This window comes from Mytilus californianus, unplaced genomic scaffold (genome assembly GCF_021869535.1).
Source record: "Mytilus californianus isolate M0D057914Y unplaced genomic scaffold, xbMytCali1.0.p SCAF_8, whole genome shotgun sequence".
Lineage (NCBI taxonomy): Eukaryota > Metazoa > Mollusca > Bivalvia > Mytilida > Mytilidae > Mytilus > Mytilus californianus.
Genome location: NW_026262734.1, coordinates 73166697 through 73190588, shown reverse-complemented (window position 1 = coordinate 73190588; position 23892 = coordinate 73166697). Strand labels below are relative to the sequence as shown.

General features: G+C 33.0%; 1 protein-coding gene across 1 annotated transcript; it reads left to right on the top strand.

The window, feature by feature from the left end:
- Positions 1–11933: 11933 nt before the first annotated feature.
- Positions 11934–23649, top strand: LOC127712438 (uncharacterized). Its single transcript, XM_052218881.1, has 2 exons — positions 11934–11997; positions 20061–23649. Exon 2 carries the CDS (start codon positions 20171–20173, stop codon positions 21632–21634), a length of 1464 nt encoding a protein of 487 aa, XP_052074841.1. The 5' UTR covers positions 11934–11997; positions 20061–20170; the 3' UTR covers positions 21635–23649.
- The last annotated feature ends 243 nt before the right edge of the window (positions 23650–23892 follow it).

The window sequence follows — 23892 nt, the reverse complement described above, 5'->3', positions numbered from 1 at the left end:
AATCTAATTGGGTATTTATTATTTGGATTTTGGATCTGTTTTTGAAAAAATCCATATTAAGGTCCACAAGGTCCAAAATTAAACTTTATTTGATTAATAAAAAAAAAAGAAGGATTGGGTTCTTTGATATGCTGAATCTAAGTGTGTATTAAGATTTTTGAATTTGGGTTCGTCAGTATTCAAGATGGTCCAAATTGGGGTCCAAAATTGAACATTGTTTGATTTCATCAAAAATTAAATTGTGTGTGTTATTTGATATGGTCAATCCAACAGTGTTTTAGATTTTTTGATTTTATGCTTGGTTTTTAAAGTTGGTCCAAATTTGGGTCCAAAATTAAAATTTGTTTGATTTCTTCAAAAATTAATTCAGTGGTTTTCTTCAATGTGTGCAATCTAACAGTGTTTTAAATTTTTGATTTCGGGCCCGTTTTTCAAACTGGACCCCATAAAGTATCCAAAATAAAACTTAGTTTGATTTTAACAAAAAATGAAACAATGTGGTTATTTGATATGCTGAATCCAACTATGTATTCAGAATTTGAATATTGGACCATAATTGGTAAATATCCAATTTTAAATTTTTTTAAGAACTTATATCACATTCATTCTGTGTCAGAAACTATGCTATTATTACATATTTGCTCCTTAGGTCATAGTTGAAAATTGATATAACATCATATCTTATTTAAGAGAACTATTTTTGTGGTTTACATCACTGTTTTATGGAAAATAAATTGGTTCATGGAAAATAAATTTGTTCAAAGACAATAACTTTAGTATAAGTGTATGGATGTGCAAGAAATTTTAGCACAAGGTTCCATACCACTATAGGAGGATTGTTATGCCTCGTTCACACGTACATTTAATTCGAATTGAATTCGAATCGAATGCGAATCGAATTCGCTAATCGCGTTCACACACTCTTCTTTTTTTAATTCGAATCGATTCGAATTGGCTAAATCGCATTATCCAATTCGCATTAGAAATGCGTTTTTGTTAATACGAATTAAAAGTTAACGTCGTTAGGACAGTAAAGCGAATTTAACGCGCATTGCAATTCGAATTAGAATTTACGTTTGGACGTTAAACGTTTCGAATGCGAATTAAACTAATTCGAATTAGTTATTGCGCATCGAATTCGAATTACGTGTGAACGCAGCATAAACATGATTAGTTTCTTATAGTTGAAAATTCCCTTGGAAATTAAAATAGACCTTTGTCCATCTGTTGTAGTGGAATTGTAGGTAAGTGAAGTTTTTAAATAATAGTGTGCCATACATTATGTTATGTTACATCTTAATAAAAAAATGTTATTTTAAGATAATAATCTATCTTTATTAAAGGATATATTTCATTACAATACATTGTGTAGATAAAGTTATCGACATTGATAGATAAGTTACAGATATTAGTTTGTGAAAAATGAAAGAAAAAATATTGGGAACTATTAATTATATATATAAAGTTTGATTACACCAAGTGTTTTTAAATAATTTTCACCTATTATCAAGATAACAAACATGTGGTAATTATCAATAACACAATTATAATTGGAGTGACAGATTTATTTGAAAATTTTGTGTTTCCTAAGTGTTGTTGATGATAAGCTCTGTAGGACGGTATAAATATAGTTTGAAATTTACTGTTCATTATTAGATATTTTGAAGATAAGTTTTATGGATTTTTTATAAAGATATTGTATTAATGATAAATGATATTTTGGAAATTATTTTTATGCCCCCGCTGTAGCAGAGGGGGCATTAAGTTTTACCCTTGTCCGTCCCAAAGTTGGTTTCCGTTCTCTAACTTTAGTTTGCCTCAACCAAATGTTATGAAACTTATACACAATGCTTATTACCACAAAACACAGATTAAGTTTCAATTTTGGTGGCGTCACTTTAACCGATCTAGAGTTATGCCCCTTTACAAATGGAAAAATTGCTGAATTTTTCGTTTCCGTTCTCTAACTTTAGTTTGCCTCCACCAAATGTTATGAAGCTTATACACAATGCTTATTACCACAAAATACAGATCAAGTTTGAATTTTGGTGGTGTTACTATAACAGTTCTAGAGTTATGCCCATTTACAAATGGAAAAATTGCTGAATTTTTCGTTTCTGTTCTCTAACCTAAGTTAGCCACAACCAAATGTTATGAAACTTATACACAATGCTTATTACCACAAAACACAGATTAAGGTTGAATTTTGGTGGTGTCACTTTTACTGTTCTAGAGTTATGCTCCTTTACAAACGGAAAAATTGCTGAAATTTTCGTTTCCGTTCTCTAACTTAAGTTTGCCTCAACCAAATGTTATGAAACTTATACACAATACTTATTACCACAAAACTCAGATCATGTACAAATTTGGGTAGTGTCACTTTTACCGTTCTTCAGTTATGTTCCTTTTATAACTTTATATGATATGCAAGCGGGGGCATCATCTGTGTCACATGGACACATTCCCCATTTATTTTATTTTATTTGGTAAATTGTTTGAAGAATTTTGTGGTAGGTTTGTTTGTTATTCTGTATAAACTAATTTTATGAATGCTATATGTATTTTTTATGCCCCCGCCGTAGCGGAAGGGATATTAAGTTTTACCCTTGTCCGTCCGTACGTCCGTCTGTACGTCCAAAAATTGGTTTCCGTTCTCTAACTTTAGTTTGACTTAACCAAATTGTATGAAACTTATACACAATGTTTATTACCACAAAACACAGATCAAGTATGAATTTTAGTGGCGTCATTTTACCGTTCTAGAGTTATGCCCCTTTACAAATGGAAAAATTGCTGAATTTTTCATTTCCGTTCTCTAACTTTAGTTTGCCTCAACCAAATGGTATGAAACTTCTACACAATGCTTATTACCACAATAATACTTTATTTCCGTAAGCAAATACAGCTTATTGGATTTACACAATATAAATATCCAATAGATAATATACAGCATAATATAACATTTATACACAAATTATACAAATCAATGAAAGAATTAAGCGGAGTATGACATATAGACATATTAAACTAAAAATAAGCATTTGAATAATTAACCATTGCGTACTTTTTCTGCAGAAAATAAATATTTTCCCAGGTTGTTTAGCTCTTTGACATTTCTTACAGATAACAGTTGCACTAATTTAAAAGTAGATGGTATCTCATGGTAATAAAATTGAGAATGGAAATGGGGAATGTGTCAAAGAGACAACAACCCGACCATAGAACAGACAACAGCAGAAGGTCACCAACAGGTCTTCAATGCAGCGAGAAATTCCCGCACCCGGAGGCGTCCTTCAGCTGGCCCCTAAACAAAAATATATACTAGTTCAGTGATAATGAACGCCATACTAAACTCCAAATTTGTACACAAGAAACTAAAATTAAAAATAATACAAGACTAACAAAGGCTAGAGGCTCCTGACTTGGGACAGGCGCAAAAATGCGGCGGGGTTAAACATGTTTATGAGAATAACTCTTTATATATTTACATCTGATGTCGTTATAATTATCACATTCTAAAATAAAATGATACTCATCTTCAATCGCATTTTTATTACACATACTGCACAGATCAAGTTTGATTTTTGGGGGCGTCACTTTTACAGTTTAGGAGTTATGCCCGTTTACAAATGGAAAAATTGCTGAATTTTTCGTTTGTGTTCTAACTTAAGTTTGCTTCAACCAAACGTTATGAAACTTATACACAATGCTTATTATCACAAAACTAAGATCAAGTACAAATTTGGGTAGCGTCACTATTAACGTTCTTGAGTTATGTCCCTTTATAACGTTATATGCAAGCGGGGGCATCATCTGTGTCCCATGGGCACATTCCCTATTTATTTTTTGATGAAGCGAACTCCTTTAAAAACTAAGCGTATATTGTCTATTAATAAACATGTATTTAGATTTTTGATTTTGGGCCCAGTTTTCTAGTTGGTTCAAATTGGGGTCCAAAATTAAACTTCAACAAAAATTGAATTTATTGGGTTCTTTGAAATGCTAAATCTGACCATGTACTTATATTTTGGATATTGGACCACAGTAGGTAAATGTCCAATTTCAAATTTTTCAGTTCTATGACCACATTCATTTTGTGTCACAAACCTATGCTGTGTCAAATATTCAAACACAATCCAAATTCAGAGCTGTTTTAAGCTTAAATGTTGTGTCCATACTTGCCCCAACTGTTCAGGGTTCGACCTCTGCGGTCGTATCAATATGCGCACAGCAGAGCATTTTATTTGATCTTGAAATACATCATAGTGCATTTTAAAGTTATAATAAGTAATAAAGTTATTCATCGGAGCTTAATTGAATGTTAACTCGAATTTTCACTCACAAACTTATCATGAAGTTCGTAATCCGTACATTTCCTCACCTCCCGCAATTATTCAAAATGTTTCCTGCTCATCTTTGACGACCCATTTTGTAGACCTTCTTAAATAATGTGTTGTTTCATTGCACTCGTCCTGGATATACATGGAATATTTACAAATGGACTTAGAGCAAACAACATCAATCATACTGGGTAAGTTGTCTTTTGCTGTCTCTATGGTTAGTTTTGAAGAAAAGAGTGTCCATGTGCCTATCCCAAGTGAAGACCTCGATATATATTGATGTTAAATGTTCTTGGCTTTATAATATTATTATTTTTATGGCACTGCTTCGAGTCCCTGTTAAATTAAGACTAGGTGAGAGGGCTAAATACCTTATAAAGAATGTCAATTGTGACAAACCGTATGTTGACCTCTATATAGTCTTTTCTGTCTCGTCAAAGTTTACCCCTTACTTCTTTTTATTTATGATAAATCATGTTATCAATTTCATTCATTCAAGTATACAGTGTATTAAATCTGGGATTTATTTATGTCGTTTTGAGAAAACATAGACCGAACAGCGATGCAAACAACCGGTCATTATGTTGAACATTATAAGCTCAGTATTTATTTACCAATTTTACTTATTTATATATCTACTTAGCCATTAAAATCTGAAGTAGAGCCGGACTAGCGTAAAGCTGTTCTTGTATACGAATGCAATGAAACTTAGAAGGCTTTGTCCATTAATCCACGGCCTACTAATGCCTGCTATACAATCTACTGCATTCATTAAATCTTGACCAGTATATGAACTTTACAGTTGAAATATTCCTAATCTGAATTTAAATATAATATAATAACAATTTAGAATATACATAAGGAGAGAAATGTGTTAAACTAGTGTTTACGTATGTTAAACTAAGCAATCTTATAATGGCCAAATACTTATCAGGAGACACAGGCGTCATTTTTTTCAACATGAATTAAACAAAACAGATACAATTAACATATAATTTAAAGTTGGTTAGGAAATTGCAATGAAAATGAGGTGTGATGTTGCCACTTATAATGCCCACAGAATTAGAAATTTTAGAATCGCAGAAACTGCCAATAAATTCTCATTTATATAGCTTGTCATTAACATTTTGCTATTAACCAAGTCCTTACTCCAAAAGATACTTTGCTGAAAGGTGTATCATAAAAGGATTTTAATGAGGATTTAATATCTTTTTGGGGAATGGCCTTGACCAACATTTGAATTTCCGCACTTTAAACTACATATATGTAAATGGCGATTAAAGGTGAAGTGTTTCAATTTCAACATAGAATAGAGAATGGAAATGGGGAATGTGTCAAAGAGACAACAACCCGACCAAAGAGAAAACAGACCAAGCCCACTAATGGGTCTTCAACGCAGCGAGAAAATCCCGCACTAGGAGGCGGGCTTTAGCTGGCCCCTAAACAATAATGTATACTGTAACTAGTTCAGCAAAACGGACGCCACACTATACTTCGAAACAAACAAATGGTACAAATTAAAAATAGACATAAGACTAACAAAGGCTAGAGGTTCGCGAAAATGCGGCGGGTTAAACATGTTTTGTTTATTTTTTTCACGTCTCGGTGACACCAAACTAACATTTTAGTACTAAATTGTTAAACTATATTAAATTTTTCCTCATATAATTTTAAAAGAATTGAAGGATTTTTCTACTTTTGAAAGTTCGGGAGCCAAATAATAACTCGTATTACATTGGTTGCGATGATACCGTGAGTAGGATCAACATAACGAAAAAATGAATAGTGATCTCATTCCGTTCGTAGCTACTCATGATTCGTCACTTCCAAGAACTTTCAAAATAATTAAATCAAATCTCACTGTATGTGGAAATTCACGATTTGGAGTTTGTTCCAGAGATAATTACAATTATTTAGAACTATAGGCAATAATATATAATATATATTTTTTTTACAAACAAAATTATGTAGTGGGTAATAAAAAATAGATAATGTTTAACTGTGGATGCTTACATTAAGAAAACTTCAATATAACAATTCTCTTTGTTTGAAAAATGAAAATATGTGTCATACTGAGCGGTTACAATAAACATTACAATGTCCAATACCGAGTGAAACCAGCTTACACACGAATCACCGATGTTAACCGTCTTCTCATTCCATGGATCAAACGTTACTTTTGTATTGTGGTAGTGTTTGCTATTCCTGCTGTTAGTCTTGAGCTAATTCCGAAGAAGTGGCGCTCTCGCACGTACCACGACGACCAATTATGTTCCAGATTAGACTGGTACCCGGCCGTTATTTGACAAGTTTGACAATGTAAGTAGCATTCACACCTTATCCGTGAAAATTGGAAGGAAATCGAAAAAATCCTAAACTATCCAAGATCTTCCCCGCGCCACCCGTACTAGTGCGGCTTTCCGTAGGCCTAAAAGCCTTACAGACTTGCTGGTGAGAGCTGGTTTATCCTCTAAACAAGGCTCTTCATCCGCGGACTCTTGCAAGGTTTGTGGGAACAAACGATGCCTGACTTGGAAGCAAATACTGAATACCCAGACTTTTAACAGTCACTTCACTGCTACGAAATACACCATATTTTGCAATGTTACTTGCAAGACTACAAATACTGTTTATCTTCTTTAGTGAAAATGTGGTAAACAGTATGTTGGTGAGTCAGAAAAGCCATTTCATAAACGTATGAACGCCCATCGTAGTTACTATAAATGTAAGCCAGACCTTCCTCTCAGTCGACATTTGAAATCCCCTGACCACACTAGGGCAGATCTCAATCTACTGACTATTCTATATATACACAGTCACATACTTCGTCTCAAATTTAGCCCAGCAATGTTAGATATCGCAAATGTTTGTTCTACTCTCGGCGGGATTCTAACCCCTGCTTCTTTGACATCGTGGCAACACCGCATCAAAGTGTCCAGCGCCCCAAACAACTCGACCAAATAGGCTACTATATATATTTAAAAATATCGCTTTCGTTAGTCTAGTAACGCATTTCCTCATCGGCTTTATCTAGGATTGTAAAACTAAACATGATGTATAGTGTCTAGTAGATGGTGTACCTTTCAGATCAGCTATGCTTTGTCTGTCGTAAAGGGTGACCAGTACTGATTATCAGGTTGTCTGCATATTGATATTGTAAAATATCAGCTGCGAGTCACAATATGAAGTTTTATGTCGAGTGAGCGATAATGTTACATACTATGACGTCAGATCAAATTCTATTTTTATCATAGACGTCTAAACATGTGACAACTTTTCGACAGATGTTCTCTATCGGATAACCCGTGGTTATACAGGACTAACACCATAGTTTATATATACCTCGTTTCAAATTTAGCCCAACAACCCCTGCGTCTGTAACATCTTGGCAACACCGCCTGAACTGTGTCCAGCCCTCAGGACCACTCGACCACTAGGCTGTATAAAAATATAATTTCGTTAGTCGAGGAATCCCTTTCCTTGTCGGCTTTATCTAGGGTTTTAACACAGTACATGATGTATAGTGGCAAGTAGATGGTGAACCTTTCAGATCAGCTATGTTTCGTTTATCGTAAAGGATGATAATGTTACTTACCATGCCGTCACATCTAATTTTAATTTTATTATATATACGTCTAAACAAGTGACAACTTTACGACAGACTTTCTCCATCAGATAACCCGTTGTTATACAGGGCTAACACCATAATGTATATATACTTCGTTTCAAATTCAGCCCAACAATGTAAGATCTACAAATTTCCGTTCGCAAATGTTTGTTCTTCCATCAACGGGATACGAACCACTGCTTCTGTAACATCGTGGGCCTTTACAACTACGGGTTATCCGATTGAGAAAGTCTGTCGTAAAGTTGTCACATGTATATCACCTACAAGTTTGACAAAAAGACAATGCGACGGGTACGACACCCTCAAAAAGTACGTAAATACTGCTCAGGTTTATCAAAAGTCTTTTGGGAAATGTCATTTTTCAAAAATGTAAAATATTTACTTCTTTAAAATTGTAGTATCTTTGACGAGTTTTTTCATACCCATATTAAAAACTCATTAGGCTCAATATTGCTTTGATGCTATCGAAACTTTTTTCTCAAGTATACTTGATGACAACTATTCCAGAGACATGTGTCCTCAACAAATGCCGTAAATTAACGATGCAGTAGTGGAATTCATTTTAATAGGTATTACACGGTTTATTAGAACTAAGGCAATAGGTCCAAGATCTTTCACCCCAAATATCAAAACCTTTCAGTTCATTATATATTTAAATGAAGTTTAACAAAATACTTATTTTAAATAGGTCAATATTTATAAAGACTACTGAGTGTTATGGCCTACTACTTCATCTCAGTAAACCCAACCATTCATAAATTACATTCCAACGTCGATTAATTCAATATTGATCATTTAAATAAGCAAATCATGTTGAGTCCTTATAAAACAGTATTCACCTGTGGTCATCACCATAAACGGTATGACACGTTACCAAACTCCATTTTTCCTTGTAGTAGTTAATTCGTAGTCTTGAAAACTTTTTGATACGACTGGAATATATTTCTCCCTCCCTGATACAACAAGTTGGCACTTTGTGATTGGTACTATATGACAATCAGGCTTTGTAATGATTATTTTTTTTTTAAAGTTTCAACAAATTAAAGGCCACCACGATACAAATCTGGGGGTTTCCTGAGGGGGATATTTTAGAAGATGGTATCTTCATATGTTTTTTTTTTTACTTTCTAGATGTGTAGATAGTAAGAAGTACTCCGACAACAGGATCATACTCCATGTTTAGGAGCCTGTTATTCAGTAGTTGTCCTTTGTTGCTGTATATTGTATTTGTTTTTCGTTTATTAGTTTGTACATTAATCAGATTATTTTACATTTTTCATGTCGGGCCTTTTACTATGTGGTATTTGTTTTGCTCATTATTGATGGTCGTATGGTGACCTATTGTTGCTAACTTTTACGTCATTTGGTCTCACGTGGATACTTGTCTCATTGGTAATTATACCGTATCTTCTTATTTTTATATTAAGATAAAACATAAATTGATATGTCAGGAAGGTTCCTGCTTGCAAATTTGAGTGTGGTGCACAGAAACAAATATTTAATACTACTTCAACAAGGCAATATATTTCATGGGATATCAATTTCGTTAACTTGGACACCAAGAAATAATTCAGGATATGTTCTAAGTAAATATCAAGTTTTTATTAATTCCCTATTGACTGTATATTTTATGTATTTTGGTAGTCATTTCAAAAATTCATGGCCGACGGATAATTTTCGGCACCGGGCAATTTTAAATATCATACTTGACATATACATTAATTTTCATTGAAAATCCCAGCACAAAATGCTTCTCAAAACTGTAAACAAAAACTAAGTCTTTTCTGCAAATTTATCAAAGGCAACCAATTTGAAATAGTATAGTATACCTATATATCAATTTTCGTAGCAATCCTAACATAAACAGATGTTTTTCAAAATTTGTGATTTTTGCCTTATTTTTTTACAATTCAAAAAAGTCTATTTTGTTATTTGATATTTATATTATATCTTTAGTTTTTTTTAATTCGCGGGCCGAAAAAGTGGCCTAATCATACTTATTCTTTGATAACATTAAACGATGCCAATGTTACTACACTGTATGAGACAATATTTGTTACGGTGCCAATGTTACTACACTGTATGAGACAATATTTGTTACGGTGCCAATGTTACTACACTGTATGAGAAAATTTGTTACGGTGCCAATGTTACTACACTGTATGAGACAATATTTGTTACTGTGATGACCAAAATGTTCAAAAATCCAAATTCTAACATAAACGTTAATCTAACCGAACAGTGCCAAAAGTAAAGCCAACATTTGTAAAGCATCAAATCGGCAAACTATTTGTGTTTTCAGACAATAAATCGACCGAAAATCCTTAAATCTGTCAGTTCACCTTATCGCTTTTTGGTCCAACTTGAAAAAAAGTCCCTTAGACAACTTCCTATTTGGATCAAGTGTCGCAAAACAAAGGTCATCTGTAATGAGATGAGAGAGGAAAAAGTTTAGAAAGTGAACATTTTGAATTTTGATAGATAATGATCAAATTTTTTGAAACGCAAATTTAAGTCATAAAAATGCTTTGCTTGAAGTGTTTACGATGGTTTAATCATGTCTCTTTGAAAAATTTCATGTACAATACATTGTTTAAACAGGACCCCAGACAGCCGCAACTGGTGTGTGGCGTAATGAAAAAGTTGTTTAATTTCAGAACTTATCCGGATTTGAAGAAATAGCGATAAAGCATATTAAAAAATGCTTGCTTATAAAAAAAACGAAAAAATAAAAGTTCTTCCAATTAACTAAAACTTATACATTGAGCTAATATCTAAGTTTGGTGCTCTTTAAACGGCGTGTTTACGTGATACTTCGGTCTCTTTCAATGATTCAAAGTACATGTAATGTTTGAATAACTTTCTTTGGTCGTTGTTGGGAAACCAGAAGAGAATTTTGGTGTAAACATCGTCAACTGTTGTTCACATTCCATAACTTTAAAAGATTACAATAAACTATTCATTTAAGATAATGAAATGAGTAGTAAATTGTCTCATAACAATGAAAAAAAGTTTAAGATGACATGTTTTATTGTAACAAATAACTTTGAGGACTTTATGTTGTCATTTTGGTGAGTTTAAATTCTTCAGTAATGTTCAAACGAGGAAAAATTAATTAAATCAAAAGTACAATATTCACTTGCATGTACTTATAGTTATATGCGTCTATTGCTTCTACTGTCAAAAGTGGAGTGACAAAACTGTATTTGCCTCCCCCACCACTTTTAGTGAGAACAAAATTATAGAAAAATAAAAAATGTAAACGATAGAGAACACTGACTAACTTCTAGACTATAAGACCATAGAACAGGTTTTTCCCTTGTCACTTTTAGAAGATTTTCCCCCTTTTTCGGTCTACTCCTATGCCACTGATAACAATTTGAACGCATAGAGCCATCTTCAGTAATTACCAAGAAGCGGTAATAATTACAAACCTATAAAATGTAGGTCTATTATGCAAAATACTTAAATTTTAAGAGGAATTATTTTTAATATCATTTAAACTAGAACAGTATTTAACAAAATAATAGTGTTTATTTCGTCAATGCTGGTCCGTGCGCGTAAAATCAAATATTGAATGCAATTATCACCTCATTCAATATATTCATTGTATTGGTGGCATTAACTTTCTATCAAAACAAATAATCTTTATCTGATCTTCTTTGGAATGTAGATTTGCTTTCGGGGTCCAATCATATTAATCTCATATAATTTATTTACAGAAATAATAAACTAAGCTTATATCTGATGATAATCTCCCTTTTGTGTCATGTTATTGAAATAACTGTTTATAAGGTGAAAATTTATCGATCAAAACCAATAAAATAATAGGAAATTTTATTGATATGTTCAACCTCACAATGCAAGTTAATTGCTTTACCAACAATATTTTATAAATTGGGGATCAAGCAGAAAATATCAAGCAAACAAAATATGAGCAGCGAAGCGTAATCGGATAAACAATTTAAAAGTGAGTACATTTCATAATGCATTTTGTTGAGACTACACCCATGGAGTGCAGAAGTTAAGGTCAGTTTTTGTTTGTTTATGTTGAACATATCCAGTTCTCAGTTGTGTTACTGTTATTTAATTTTTCAATCCATCTTAGTAAGATAATCAAAAATCATCAAAAAATATGTTCTGCAATAGTCATAGTATTTTGCCTTTGAGGTTTTTTCACTGACGGGATGTCAATCCCATCTTCTTTGCAAAAATTTCCGGTACTTTTGTGTGCATGGATTTTCTCGTCCCAAAAATATTGATGCTACAGGGGCAGATTCAGGCGGGGCGTGGCGGGCGTGCACCCCCCTAAAATTTGCAAAGCATGGATTGTCCTCAGCTTAATAAAGAATATTTCGTTAATTTTCCCTCAATTTCTAGCTTTATGGCTGACCATTTTACACGAATGTCTGCCCTTTCTTTCCTGAATGCATATCCTTATGTCATAAGTTTTTGAATATTGAGGCCTTCAATATTGAGCTATTTCGATATATCTATTTCCCGTCTCGAATCAAATCAATATAATGTTTTATTTGTTGCCCAGTTCAAAATAAGGAGTCAAGGAGAGCTGTGACCCTATGAAAATGTTTTTTGGGTTTTGTGATGGGATTACAGAAGTGATCTTCTACACAGAACACCACCACCATGATGGTGACTACTTGTTCTCCCTCTGTAACAGAGATACGTAGCCGATGTGCGGGTCTTGTGTTCAGCGTAGATGATTGCTACGGCTCAACACGGTCTTATATTTCCCATACTCATGATCCGTCAGATGTACCACTGGCTTGTTTCGACTAATATTCATCAGTGATGCTAGCATATTCTCCGTGCACTTTTTTCTTCTTATAATCTTCATTTATAGAATTATAAAGTATTTTCCAATACAACGGACTTGATGTTCTCATGGCTGTAATGCTAATCTGTATGTGAAACCTGGTTCAGTAAGCGTCATGTTTATTCCTGTTTCTTTTTTTTTTTACATTTCAGCAGCTAGTGATAGTGCTTTATACATGGAGTTACATGGATACAATACTATGCCATTCTTCATATTTTACATTGAACTTTATTACTACGGACGAAAAACAATTTTGTCATAGCATTAAATACAATTAAAAAACAAAAAGTGAAATGCACATTCAAAAAGGATCATAAACCATATTTAACATGAGAAAATATTGCTTAATAGTTTGGGCTGTATCTCAAATTTTTCATATGTCTTTTTACTTGTTGCTGAACCGGCTATATTATTAGTTACAGTGTGATAGTGACCTGATATATACGTGGTCAGTAGAAGGCCGTATGGAGACATAATTGCTTAAATATTTGAACCATGATGGATAGATAGTTTGATTGGCAATCATACCACATCTTCTTATTTTTAAAGTATTGATTTTGAAGCTTATGTAAAAGTTCTAGGTCACAGCAGCAATCGATAGACTATAGTCTGATAACGGGCCGGAATTTCGATTTTAAGATGACGTCTTATTATTTACTTGTTTTGGCAGATGAGGTACGTGAGAAAGACTTGTTTTGAATTTGAGGTCATAGGTTAAGGGTCATTGCAGCAAATTACAAAAAATGCAATCCAACATTTTGTATTCCGGATGCCATATTTTGAACCATTTGTTTCACCTGCTTTACTGACATTTGACATAATGCCTTGACTTCAGTTTTCAAGCTTCAGTGGTTAGTTTTAAGTTTTCATTAGAGATGTTTCAATTAAATATATATGGGTCAACAACATCCGGTCATTGTATTGGTTGCAAGAAGTAAACGTTCGAAGATATTCAGATGCGATATGATGAAAGTATTTTTTTATGTGAAATAATGTACATGGAAATGTGCACCTTACAGATTTCATGGTAAAGGTGAGTTTGTCCCACTTTTGAGAGTTCAGTAGGTGTTAGAAAACCAAATGTTGTAGTAGACGAGACATTATTGTGCGTCAACTCATAGGTAGTTTAATTACTTTCTTCCATTTTAGAAAGGGCAAGTTTTATTGTTTGTATTTTGACCATTATAATTTTTCAATGTCTGTTATATTTATACTGGTAACAGTCCTGTGTTATCCTTTGTCATGGAAAATCTTGTTTTCGATTCACTTTAGGGTTAGAAAAGATTTATGTACCAATCCACTATTATGTAAAAGATATATATTAGTATAAAATCCAAACAATAGGATTGTTAGTATCTCATGTAACACCAATAAACAATAGGATTGTTAGTATCTCATGTCACACACATAAACAATAGGATTGTTAGTATCTCATGTCGCACACATAAACAATAAGATTGTTAGTATCTCATGTCACACACATAAATAATAGGATTGTTAGTATCTCATGTCACACACATAAACAATAGGATTGTTAGTATCTCATGTCGCACACATAAACAATAGGATTGTTAGTATCTCATGTCGCACACATAAACAATAGGATTGTTAGTATCTCATGTCACACGCATAAACAATAGGATTGTTAGTATCTCATGTCACACACATAAACAATAGGATTGTTAGTATCTCATGTCACACACATAAACAATAGGATTGTTAGTATCTCATGTCGCACACATAAACAACAAATAATATAAATATGCAACGTTGACCCCAAAGAATCTAAAAACTCAATAAGTTTGTTTGTTTTAATGGGTTTTTTTTTCTTTTATTAGATGCTAAACAACATCTTCACACTTCTATAATGGGTTATGTGTACTGCAGTTTGTTTTGATGTCGTTTTTCTTTTAGCTGTTTAGGTCTTGGTGATGTCTTTTTTTTCCGACTTATGATTCTCTATTGTCCCTCGGTATCGTTTGTTTGACAGGCGCTTGGGAAATGGACCCCCTTTTTCTATATATTTTTTGTTTGTTGCGTTTTCTTCTTTAAAGTAAATATTCCTTAATATTTTAGCTTGTTTTCACTTATTTAATGTGTTCTTGCTCTTATACATACTATTTTACAATAACAGTAGTTTATATATTCCTATATATATATATATTTTCAACTAAGAACAGAGACACTTCATATATAGACTACTGTTGTTGTAAAAACGTATGGAAAAATGTAGGGATGAGAGCAAGAAGACTTAAAGGAATATTTACTATGATAATTAAAACACAAAAAATGTACATATAGAAAAAACGGGGGTTCATTCTCCCCTTTTCAATTCAATTAACACTGAAACTTTATGGGACTTTATTCACTGTTAAATTTCTTAACAGAACTGTCAGAGCTCGTACAGATACAACATAAATGTTACAAGAAAATCTGATGATGGTAAAGTGAAATCCATATTTGCAAATGGTATTTTTTTGTGCCGTCTATAGGCTGCCATACTGTTAAAACATGGTCATTTAACAGAAAACACTTTTCATCCCTTTGATTTGTTTAAAACGAGCATGGAATTTTCAATACTGTTGTCTCAACAGAAAAAAATATGATATTTAATATAAAATGATCATGAAAATATTCCATAATTCGATAGAACATGGGACAATATGAAACATGAACTGTTTGAAGCACGTTTTTGCAAACAATATGTAGTAGCAATCGAATAATTTCTATATATGTATATATATGTACAAGTCTAAATTGAAAACACCGTTCAAACCTATGACTGCGTTTGATAAAAACCGCAATTTTTATACGTGTGCATGCAAAACAAATTTCTTGGTAGAGGGGTCTAAATACAGCACAAACAACATTTTCCAAAAGACCAAAAAAGTGAAAAAGTATATTTTAACAAAACGCATTTGACTAGCAGGTCTGTATACATATTCATTCATAGGAATTACTTCGCTACAACAAGTCGCTCTGTTATACATATTTTGAACATTTATACACTGAAATGATAACAATCTGTACGAATCGCTAAGGTTCTTTAAAACACTTCGCAAACATTCGTTACAACAAAATTTGTACATTTCCATTGCTACTCTAAGAATGTATATATGTGATATAATTTATTTTCCTATCGTCATCTGAGGGCCTGTCATAAAAAGGGTAATTAAATACACAATTTCAATTTTCATCCAGCGATCATTGCAAACTACTAAAAAAATACATACATGTAGTGCAGTATTACACCTATGTATGCATTGTGTTATTGTGTTGAGTCTTTAATTTTACATCTGATTCTATTACCTTATAGATACAAATCTTTCTGAATGTTTTCAGATTTGTCATGTATTTTACTTTTATATTGAAAACAAACGAACTCCGATAACTTGATTATGCTAATTCTGACTTAAACTACATAGTTATTTTATTTGAGAAACAAGTGACACATTTTACCTTTCCAGTTATCTTCTCTTTTTTTTTGTCTACTAGTCCAAACGTCCTTACATTGTAAAGGATTTATAATAAACAGTTCATAGACGGACACCTTATAAAAGTTACTGTACATAAATGACGATTTTCAACTAAATTAAGAATGTTTGTCTAGAATAGACGAACAGAACCTTTTAAACACACACACACATGCATAAGATGAACAGAACCTATTAGACACACACACACACATGCATAAGATGAACAGAACCTCTTAGACACACACACACATGCATAAGATGAACAGACCCTCTTAGACACACACACACATGCATAAGATGAACAGAACCTTTTAGACACACACACACACACATGCATAAGATGATAAGCAGTACGATATCTACAAAATACTATTATGACGGAAAGGTATCCGTTATAAGATTTTTATTACTGTTTCTAATTTTGACCAATTTAAACGTTTTGTCTCGCCTGCGACAACGGCATAAGCGAGCTGTTTCCGGCGTTGATGGTGTCAACAATGGTTAAAGTTTGTGATTATGTCAGCTTAAGAGGAACCACTTATGGTTAGTCAATGATATTTCGGGTATGCCGTTAAATCAGCATTGACACATATCATTTCCAAGGAGTTTATTTGACACTGTCTTATCAGTCATGTTCCATTTTAAGTGAAACTTTTGCTCATGTTTGATAAGTTCAATTTGAAGTGAACTGCCAATAGTTAGTCAATGATATTTGGTAAACAGTTGATATAGCATTGGTATATCTCGATCGGTTCCATGGAGATATTACTTGACCTTGCGCCCCGCAAGTCTTAGTTCACTGACTTTGAAACTTGCACATAGTTTACATATTGAAGTTTGCGGTTACGTCAATTTTATCATTATTTATATAGATATATAATTTCTAGAAGATGAAGTACATAACATTTTTCTGGGGAGTACATTGTACTTAACGTTCCTTCGATGTTCTTAGGGATGTTCATCCTTTCATTTTCCTAATTAGATTTTAACATTTGCATCGTACTATTTTCATGAAAAAGAAGTTCCTTCATAAAATAAGTTCCGAATGGAAGAAATGATTTACAGTGGAACAAAATTAATATTACAGAATGTGTTCCGGAATAAAAGGTATAGAATATTTTTTCCAGCAGGAACAGCTATTATGACATTGTTCATAACAAACTTCTGTTAGGTTGATCGACTTATGAGTTTGAATGTCCCTTTGGTATCTTTCGCCCCCTCTTTTGATCAAATATGCGTTGACAAAATAACGCACAGACAAGACATACCTCAAAAGTCAAAAATTTATTGCATATTATCTTCGACACTTTTATAGAAATATGAAATATTATAAAAAAGACAAAAACTATTGACAGCAAAATGAAACCAAACTTGTGAGCGATGTGTTCACAAGATCCTTTCTTTCGTTCCGATTCTTAAAACAAGCATGACCGCCTTTTCTTATTTCTGACTGGCTGAACTTTTTTAAACCTTTCTCTGAAACGGCTGATTTAGTTAAAATTTACCAATTATCTTCAAGAGAAGGGACTTACCAAATTTTATCTTTGGTCCCGATGAAAATCCAATATGGCTTCAAAGGGAAAAAATGAAGTCCTATTAGTCTGACTATTGAAAAAAATATCTTTGTTAAACAAAGATATTTTTCTCTAGAACCACTGACACAGTTGAAACAAAACTTGTCTGATATGTTCTTGTGGACGTCCTGAAAAATTATTGCGACGTTGATGAAGAAATATTCATGAAAAGGTATTCACTAGTAAGTGATCTTGTTATTTTAGGCATGCATTATAAGTTCAAAATGGCCTCAACGGGCCAACAAGTTAGTTCACATTGTTGGATTTTCAAAGATCTTAAAAAAAACTCCTGAACCAAACGAAACCAAAATTGCCATGCATGTCCCTGTGGTGCTCTACAAGTTTTGTTGCTTTCAAATTTGAAAATACCACCAGTAGAGGTCAAAGTTTAATTAAATTGAAATGCTATGATAAGCTGCGTTTTGGTTTCCATTTAAGAATGTGTTACAGATAAAGGCAAATGAAAACAAACCATGTAGGATTGTTCTTTAGAATGTATTTTGTATTAGGGGATATCTATTTGATATGGGGTAAAAAGGGGGCAGGAGGATTTTGGAAAATAATGAATATTTTGGCTTGGTAATATATGAACATAACTTTGCCCAAGTCTGTATGAAAATAATTATTCTGTCGAACTATATATTTAGCCGTACGGAATCTGAAAATGAATACGCTCATCCGAAAAAAATCGTCCTTCGTAGTTCAATCGACTTCCTTATAAAAAAGTGTGAAGGTATCTTGACATAACGTATGGGAGAACTTCTGATTGCCTGCTTTGTGTCTATTGTTTTTATGTTAGTTGGTTTATTTGTGCTTAAGCCATTTGCAACTGATTTGTACAGTTTGTTCTTATGTTGTGCTAGCTGTAACACCAAAAATGTTAAACTCAGCCTCAATCTTTATCTGCCTTTCCCAAGTCAGGAGCCTGTAATTCAGTGGTTGCCTTTGGTTCATGTCTGTCATATTTTTTTTTTGTAAATTGTATTATAAATTAGGCCGTTAGTTTTCTCGTTTGAATTGTCTCACATTTTTCATGTCGGGGACTTTTGTAGCTGACTATACGGTATGGGTTTTTCTCATTGCTGAAGGCCGTATGGTGACATAAAATTGCTTTTATCTTCGTCATTTGAACTCTGGTGGATAGTCGTCTAATTGGCAATCTTACCACATCTCCTTATTTATTTATACAACAGATAACCACCACATTTTTTATTCCTGTTGTTGATTGGCTCATCATCTCTAGATATTCCTAAAGATGTCCTCACCGTTTCACAAAAAGGGGGAAGTTTAAACAAAGTAAAAAAAAAACTAACACAAAAACAAAATAACATAACAAGAACGATTGCATTTTTATATATTTTCTATTACAGGCCATCCTGCATCTGAAATACAAATGAAAATAGATTTTAAAAAACACTTGATTTACGCATATTCATATTTCAATCATAACTTGACTCTTGAATTTGAAATTAATTCCTCAATTAAACATTCACTATTTTATATCAATGCATTTTGTTCATAGCACATTAACCTGCCTAGTTGGGAAGAGTTTGTAAATAATTTGTCGACCGAATTTTTATGTGATCCTGGCACTGAATAAAATGGAAGACTTTATTTCTTTTCAATCACACGGAAGGCAGCAATTTTTTAAGTAGCAAATAATTCTTTCTGGAAAAAATAATTGATCACGGAAAAGTGAAACAAAGTTTATAAATATTGCATAGTATTGCCAGGTGAACGATCCAGGCTCCGTTTAGCCTCTGGTTTTTGCGATTTAGAACTTATTATTCACCTTTTTGTCAATAAATTATGATTGACATTTTAAACTACTGTTTTATGGAGTGCCATATTTATTCTGCATGACAAATATCTAATTTCACGCGTCATATCTTTTTAAAATGGAAACGTCTTTCATTGCCAAATACCGATCCTATTCATATTTTCTGAATAAAAATTTAAGGTCGACCTATCCATTTGTATGATAAGCTCCTGGTATGCGATAGAATTAGAAAGGATCAGGACAAAATCGACCAACCGAACCATTTAAAAACAGTCTCATACATAATATTGACAGCCGGTTTAAATATCTATTACACGCCTTCCGTGAACGATATGTAAAATCTTTAACTTGTCAAATATTTCTCAAATACATGTGACATTTATCGCGACAGGTGAAGGCGAAATAATTTTTCGTATTGTCTTTTATAGGACTTGGATGGTACAAACTGTTGTGAGAAAAACAAGATATACAGGACTTGTGAATGACTTACTATTTGTAGTTTATTAAAAAAAACTGAATCAACACAGTTTAAAAGAACATGTCACGATTTTTTGGAAAGAAGGATAAAAATAAGGATTCACAGAAATTTTATGTGGAATTTTTGGGGTGGATCGAAACTAAAGGACTTCGTGGTAGGAAGTATACGGACCCAGTAGTAGAAAATCTTCGTCGGAAACAGGTGAATTGGCACAATCCTCCTAAATTTACATTGCAGGTGAGCAATCAAGAAATTAAAATTTCTCAAGACATTGAAGAAAAAAAGAAACGTAAAATAAAAACCGTGAACTATCCCATTATCCCGACTCGTGATGTTACTTACATAGCACAAGCTACAAACCCAGACACGGGGCGACCTGATGATATAGTGGCATGTATATACTTAGGTTATGTTCCAAGAACAAATAAATACGTTCACGTGCACGTATATAGGTTTGATACAGCCGAAACCGCAGCTCAGTATGTGAAGTTGTTAAATAACATCATCTCAGTACACACGGAAAGGACAAAAGAAATTGAGAGGTCTCTTGCCAGCAAAGGCCATATTCATGATCCTAGGTTAATAGAATCAGATGGATATAGCGACCCAAGAACAGATTCTGCAGCCGACTCCGGTGCCAGTACGTACAGCGAGAATTCTTTTCCAGACATGGATGATATTGAACCAGATTTACAAAGTCTAAAGGAAGTAATGGCATACGACAATGTAACAGACGAGCTAAGACAGAGGCTTAATGTTTCGAAAAAAGAAGGAGTGCCAATTCTCCTTCCCCCAAAAGACTATGATACAATAAGTCGTGCTAAAGGGAACTTGGATCGCGTCGACAAACGTAAATGTTTAAACGAAACAATAGTTGGTGTGAATGTGCAACAACAACGTTCAAGAAATGGTTCAGATGAAAGCGGTATAGATGTATCGACGCCTTCTGAGGATTCTGAAGATAAAATGTCGGAAGACCGAGACAAATTACATAATGAACTTGACAGTCCGATCTCTTCACCACCGCTTAGTGCCCGTGACAGTTACAGAGATGTTTACCCTCCTCAATCTGCTAGGGGTCCTGGAACCCCAAGAAGCGCTCACGAGCATAGGATTCTTACCCGTAATCTATCGTTCCATTCAAATTACAGCTACCGAAGTATAGGATCTGCGTCTTCTAACGACGGAAGCGCCGTGATATATAAGGGAGAAAGAACATCAGAACGACTGGATGATCTTCCACCAGATTATGATAATGAGGAACCCGTACAAATGCGTAAAGGGGGCATGAATTGGAGAAACACCAACTTGAATGCTTCAATGCCAGATCAGCGATTTCAGAGGAATGCTTTTAGTGAAAATCTGAATAAATCTATGTCATCACATGTACTGAAAAATGAACAAGTGTATGCAGTTGTTAACAAGAAGCGAACTCTATCTACGAACAATTCACAAAACATGTATTCGCCTCGATCCCAAGTCAACGAAGTTCGACGTGTACATTCCATGTATAACTACAAATGATTTTATATCGATATTTATATGATAGTATATTATATAACATAATATCATGCTAGGGCCATCCTAACCTTAAAGTGCTAAGACATATCAGAGAGGGCTTTGAGCCCAGAATGAGCATAGAATCAAAATCATGCACACAATGGCAGTGTGGAATATTCAGGAACATTTGTGATATTAATTTCGCATGCATTTTAACGAAATCGTGACAGAATGTAACGATCATAATTATATTTATGTATGTATTTATAGCTTAATGTAAACAATTCTACTTTTCTTTCGGTATATGGTTTTATTTTGAAAGATATATCAATATTTGACATGTGAAGTGCATTCCTTTGATTTAAATATATTTAGTCGGTTGCACTGCATCAGAAATGTAAACAAATTTACCTATAATGTTCACATACCAAACAATATTTATTATAAACTTGTATAAAACATGTAGTGACACTTGTTTTAGCAACTATTTAAGGATCGTTTAAAGAAAATAGTTCAAGGAAAATTTTGAATCATTTTTTTTCATTATGAATTTAATCGTTTATAAGTAAAGGAGCGCTTAACATTAAGAAATAATGATACCTAATACATGTGTAGGTTTGCTGCTATTTTTATCCATCACATTTACATAAGTTAATTTTGGTCACCAGTGCGTAAAATATTACAAGTATTTCATAACACCTGAAAGAAAAGACGCTATTTCTGAAGTTGCTGCATTACATTTACAACATCCAATTTTCAAAATATTTATATTTATTTGAACTTTTAATGAAGTGAAGAGTTTATTCATTTTGTTTTTTTCTGTAAATTAGAAATTGAACTTTTTTGTGACAGGTGTTTTAGTTGTAAAGAACCTATAAAGCATAACATTCGGGAAATACATTTTAAATGTCCTTACGGATTCAGTTTTTAACAAAATCAGATAAAACGTTTCAAATTCCACGTATTGTTTGATAAAATACGATAGATAGATACATGTTTTGCAAATATAAAGGCAATAAATTAACTTTGTTTAAAATTTTAACAGAAGGTGTCCTCAATATGATATTTTGAAAAATTGCCAAATATTTGTTAAATACAGTAGTCACGCCTTGTTCTTCGATACAATCTATCTTATTACGAAACGTGTCTTTTTGTCAATATTTCCATTTCAATTCACTATATTGTTTAGAATTAATCGTATGTATTAATGAAACACTAACTGTATACACTTATGGGTCCTTTGAATGTTTGTCACATTTACACAATTTATGAGTTGTTTCATGTCGAAACAAATCAATGATACGTGTTTTTGCTTCACTGCAGAATCTTGCCAAAAATAAGGTTCAGAAAGTGGCGGATAAGGATAATTTGGAAAGAGTATACTTATATAGTCGGAGAGATGATAGGGTGGCTAATCGTTATGTGGTTATTTTAAGAAATTTATCAGATGGGATGGAAAGTGCTTTGGATGCCATCTCCGCACTTATCATGAACATTCCATTCACCAGATGAAGGTTTAAGCTTGTTTTATTGACAAAGTCCATTCGTGGATAATACTACTTGTTTAATGTATAATTGTTTCCTTATTAATAAAAGCGCATTTTTTCTGATTAAAGTAAATATGATATTTCCAGTATTGGAATTTTTTTTTAATCTACGTAATTAATTTGAACAAGAGGTAACATCTACCTCGTACAATTCTAAAACACGACCACTTATTTTCATTAAGACTTTGTGCATATGAAATTGTACAATTCTTCCATGTTTTGTTACTAGTTGTTAATATCGTTGCGTTATTTATTTGTTAAAATGTACATAAGTTATGTTGTTTTGAGTAATATTAGTCCCTTTATAATAAAGACATTGTTTTTCGCCCACCACTTGGACAAATGGCAAATTTCAATTAAGTAGAAGAAGAAAAAAGCAACCTGATTTCTTTTAAGTTAACACGCAAACTTTCAAGGTACAAATATAATTGTTACCAGTTTTATGTTCACATATATATATTGTTATTGTTTTATAATAAATATTATTTCTTATATTAGCTTATTTTTTCCCTCAAGAAAGTAAGAAACAGGTAACATACTAATCTATAATAATAAGTTATAAGTTCTTGTGTAATCAGTATCATCAATAACACATAAAAAAGATAATAGTAATAACCAAAAATATTGGACAGTACAATAGACCACGCCAACCACCATCACAGGACTCTTCCGAGAAAAATTGACCTACAAACAACACGTTTACATAACTTTATTGCACAAAGAAAACCGTAATGG

What these genes read in the sequence shown, in the direction of transcription:
- LOC127712438 (XM_052218881.1), top strand. Translation starts at nt 20,171, where the DNA reads ATGTCACGATTTTTTGGAAAGAAGGATAAAAATAAGGATTCACAGAAA.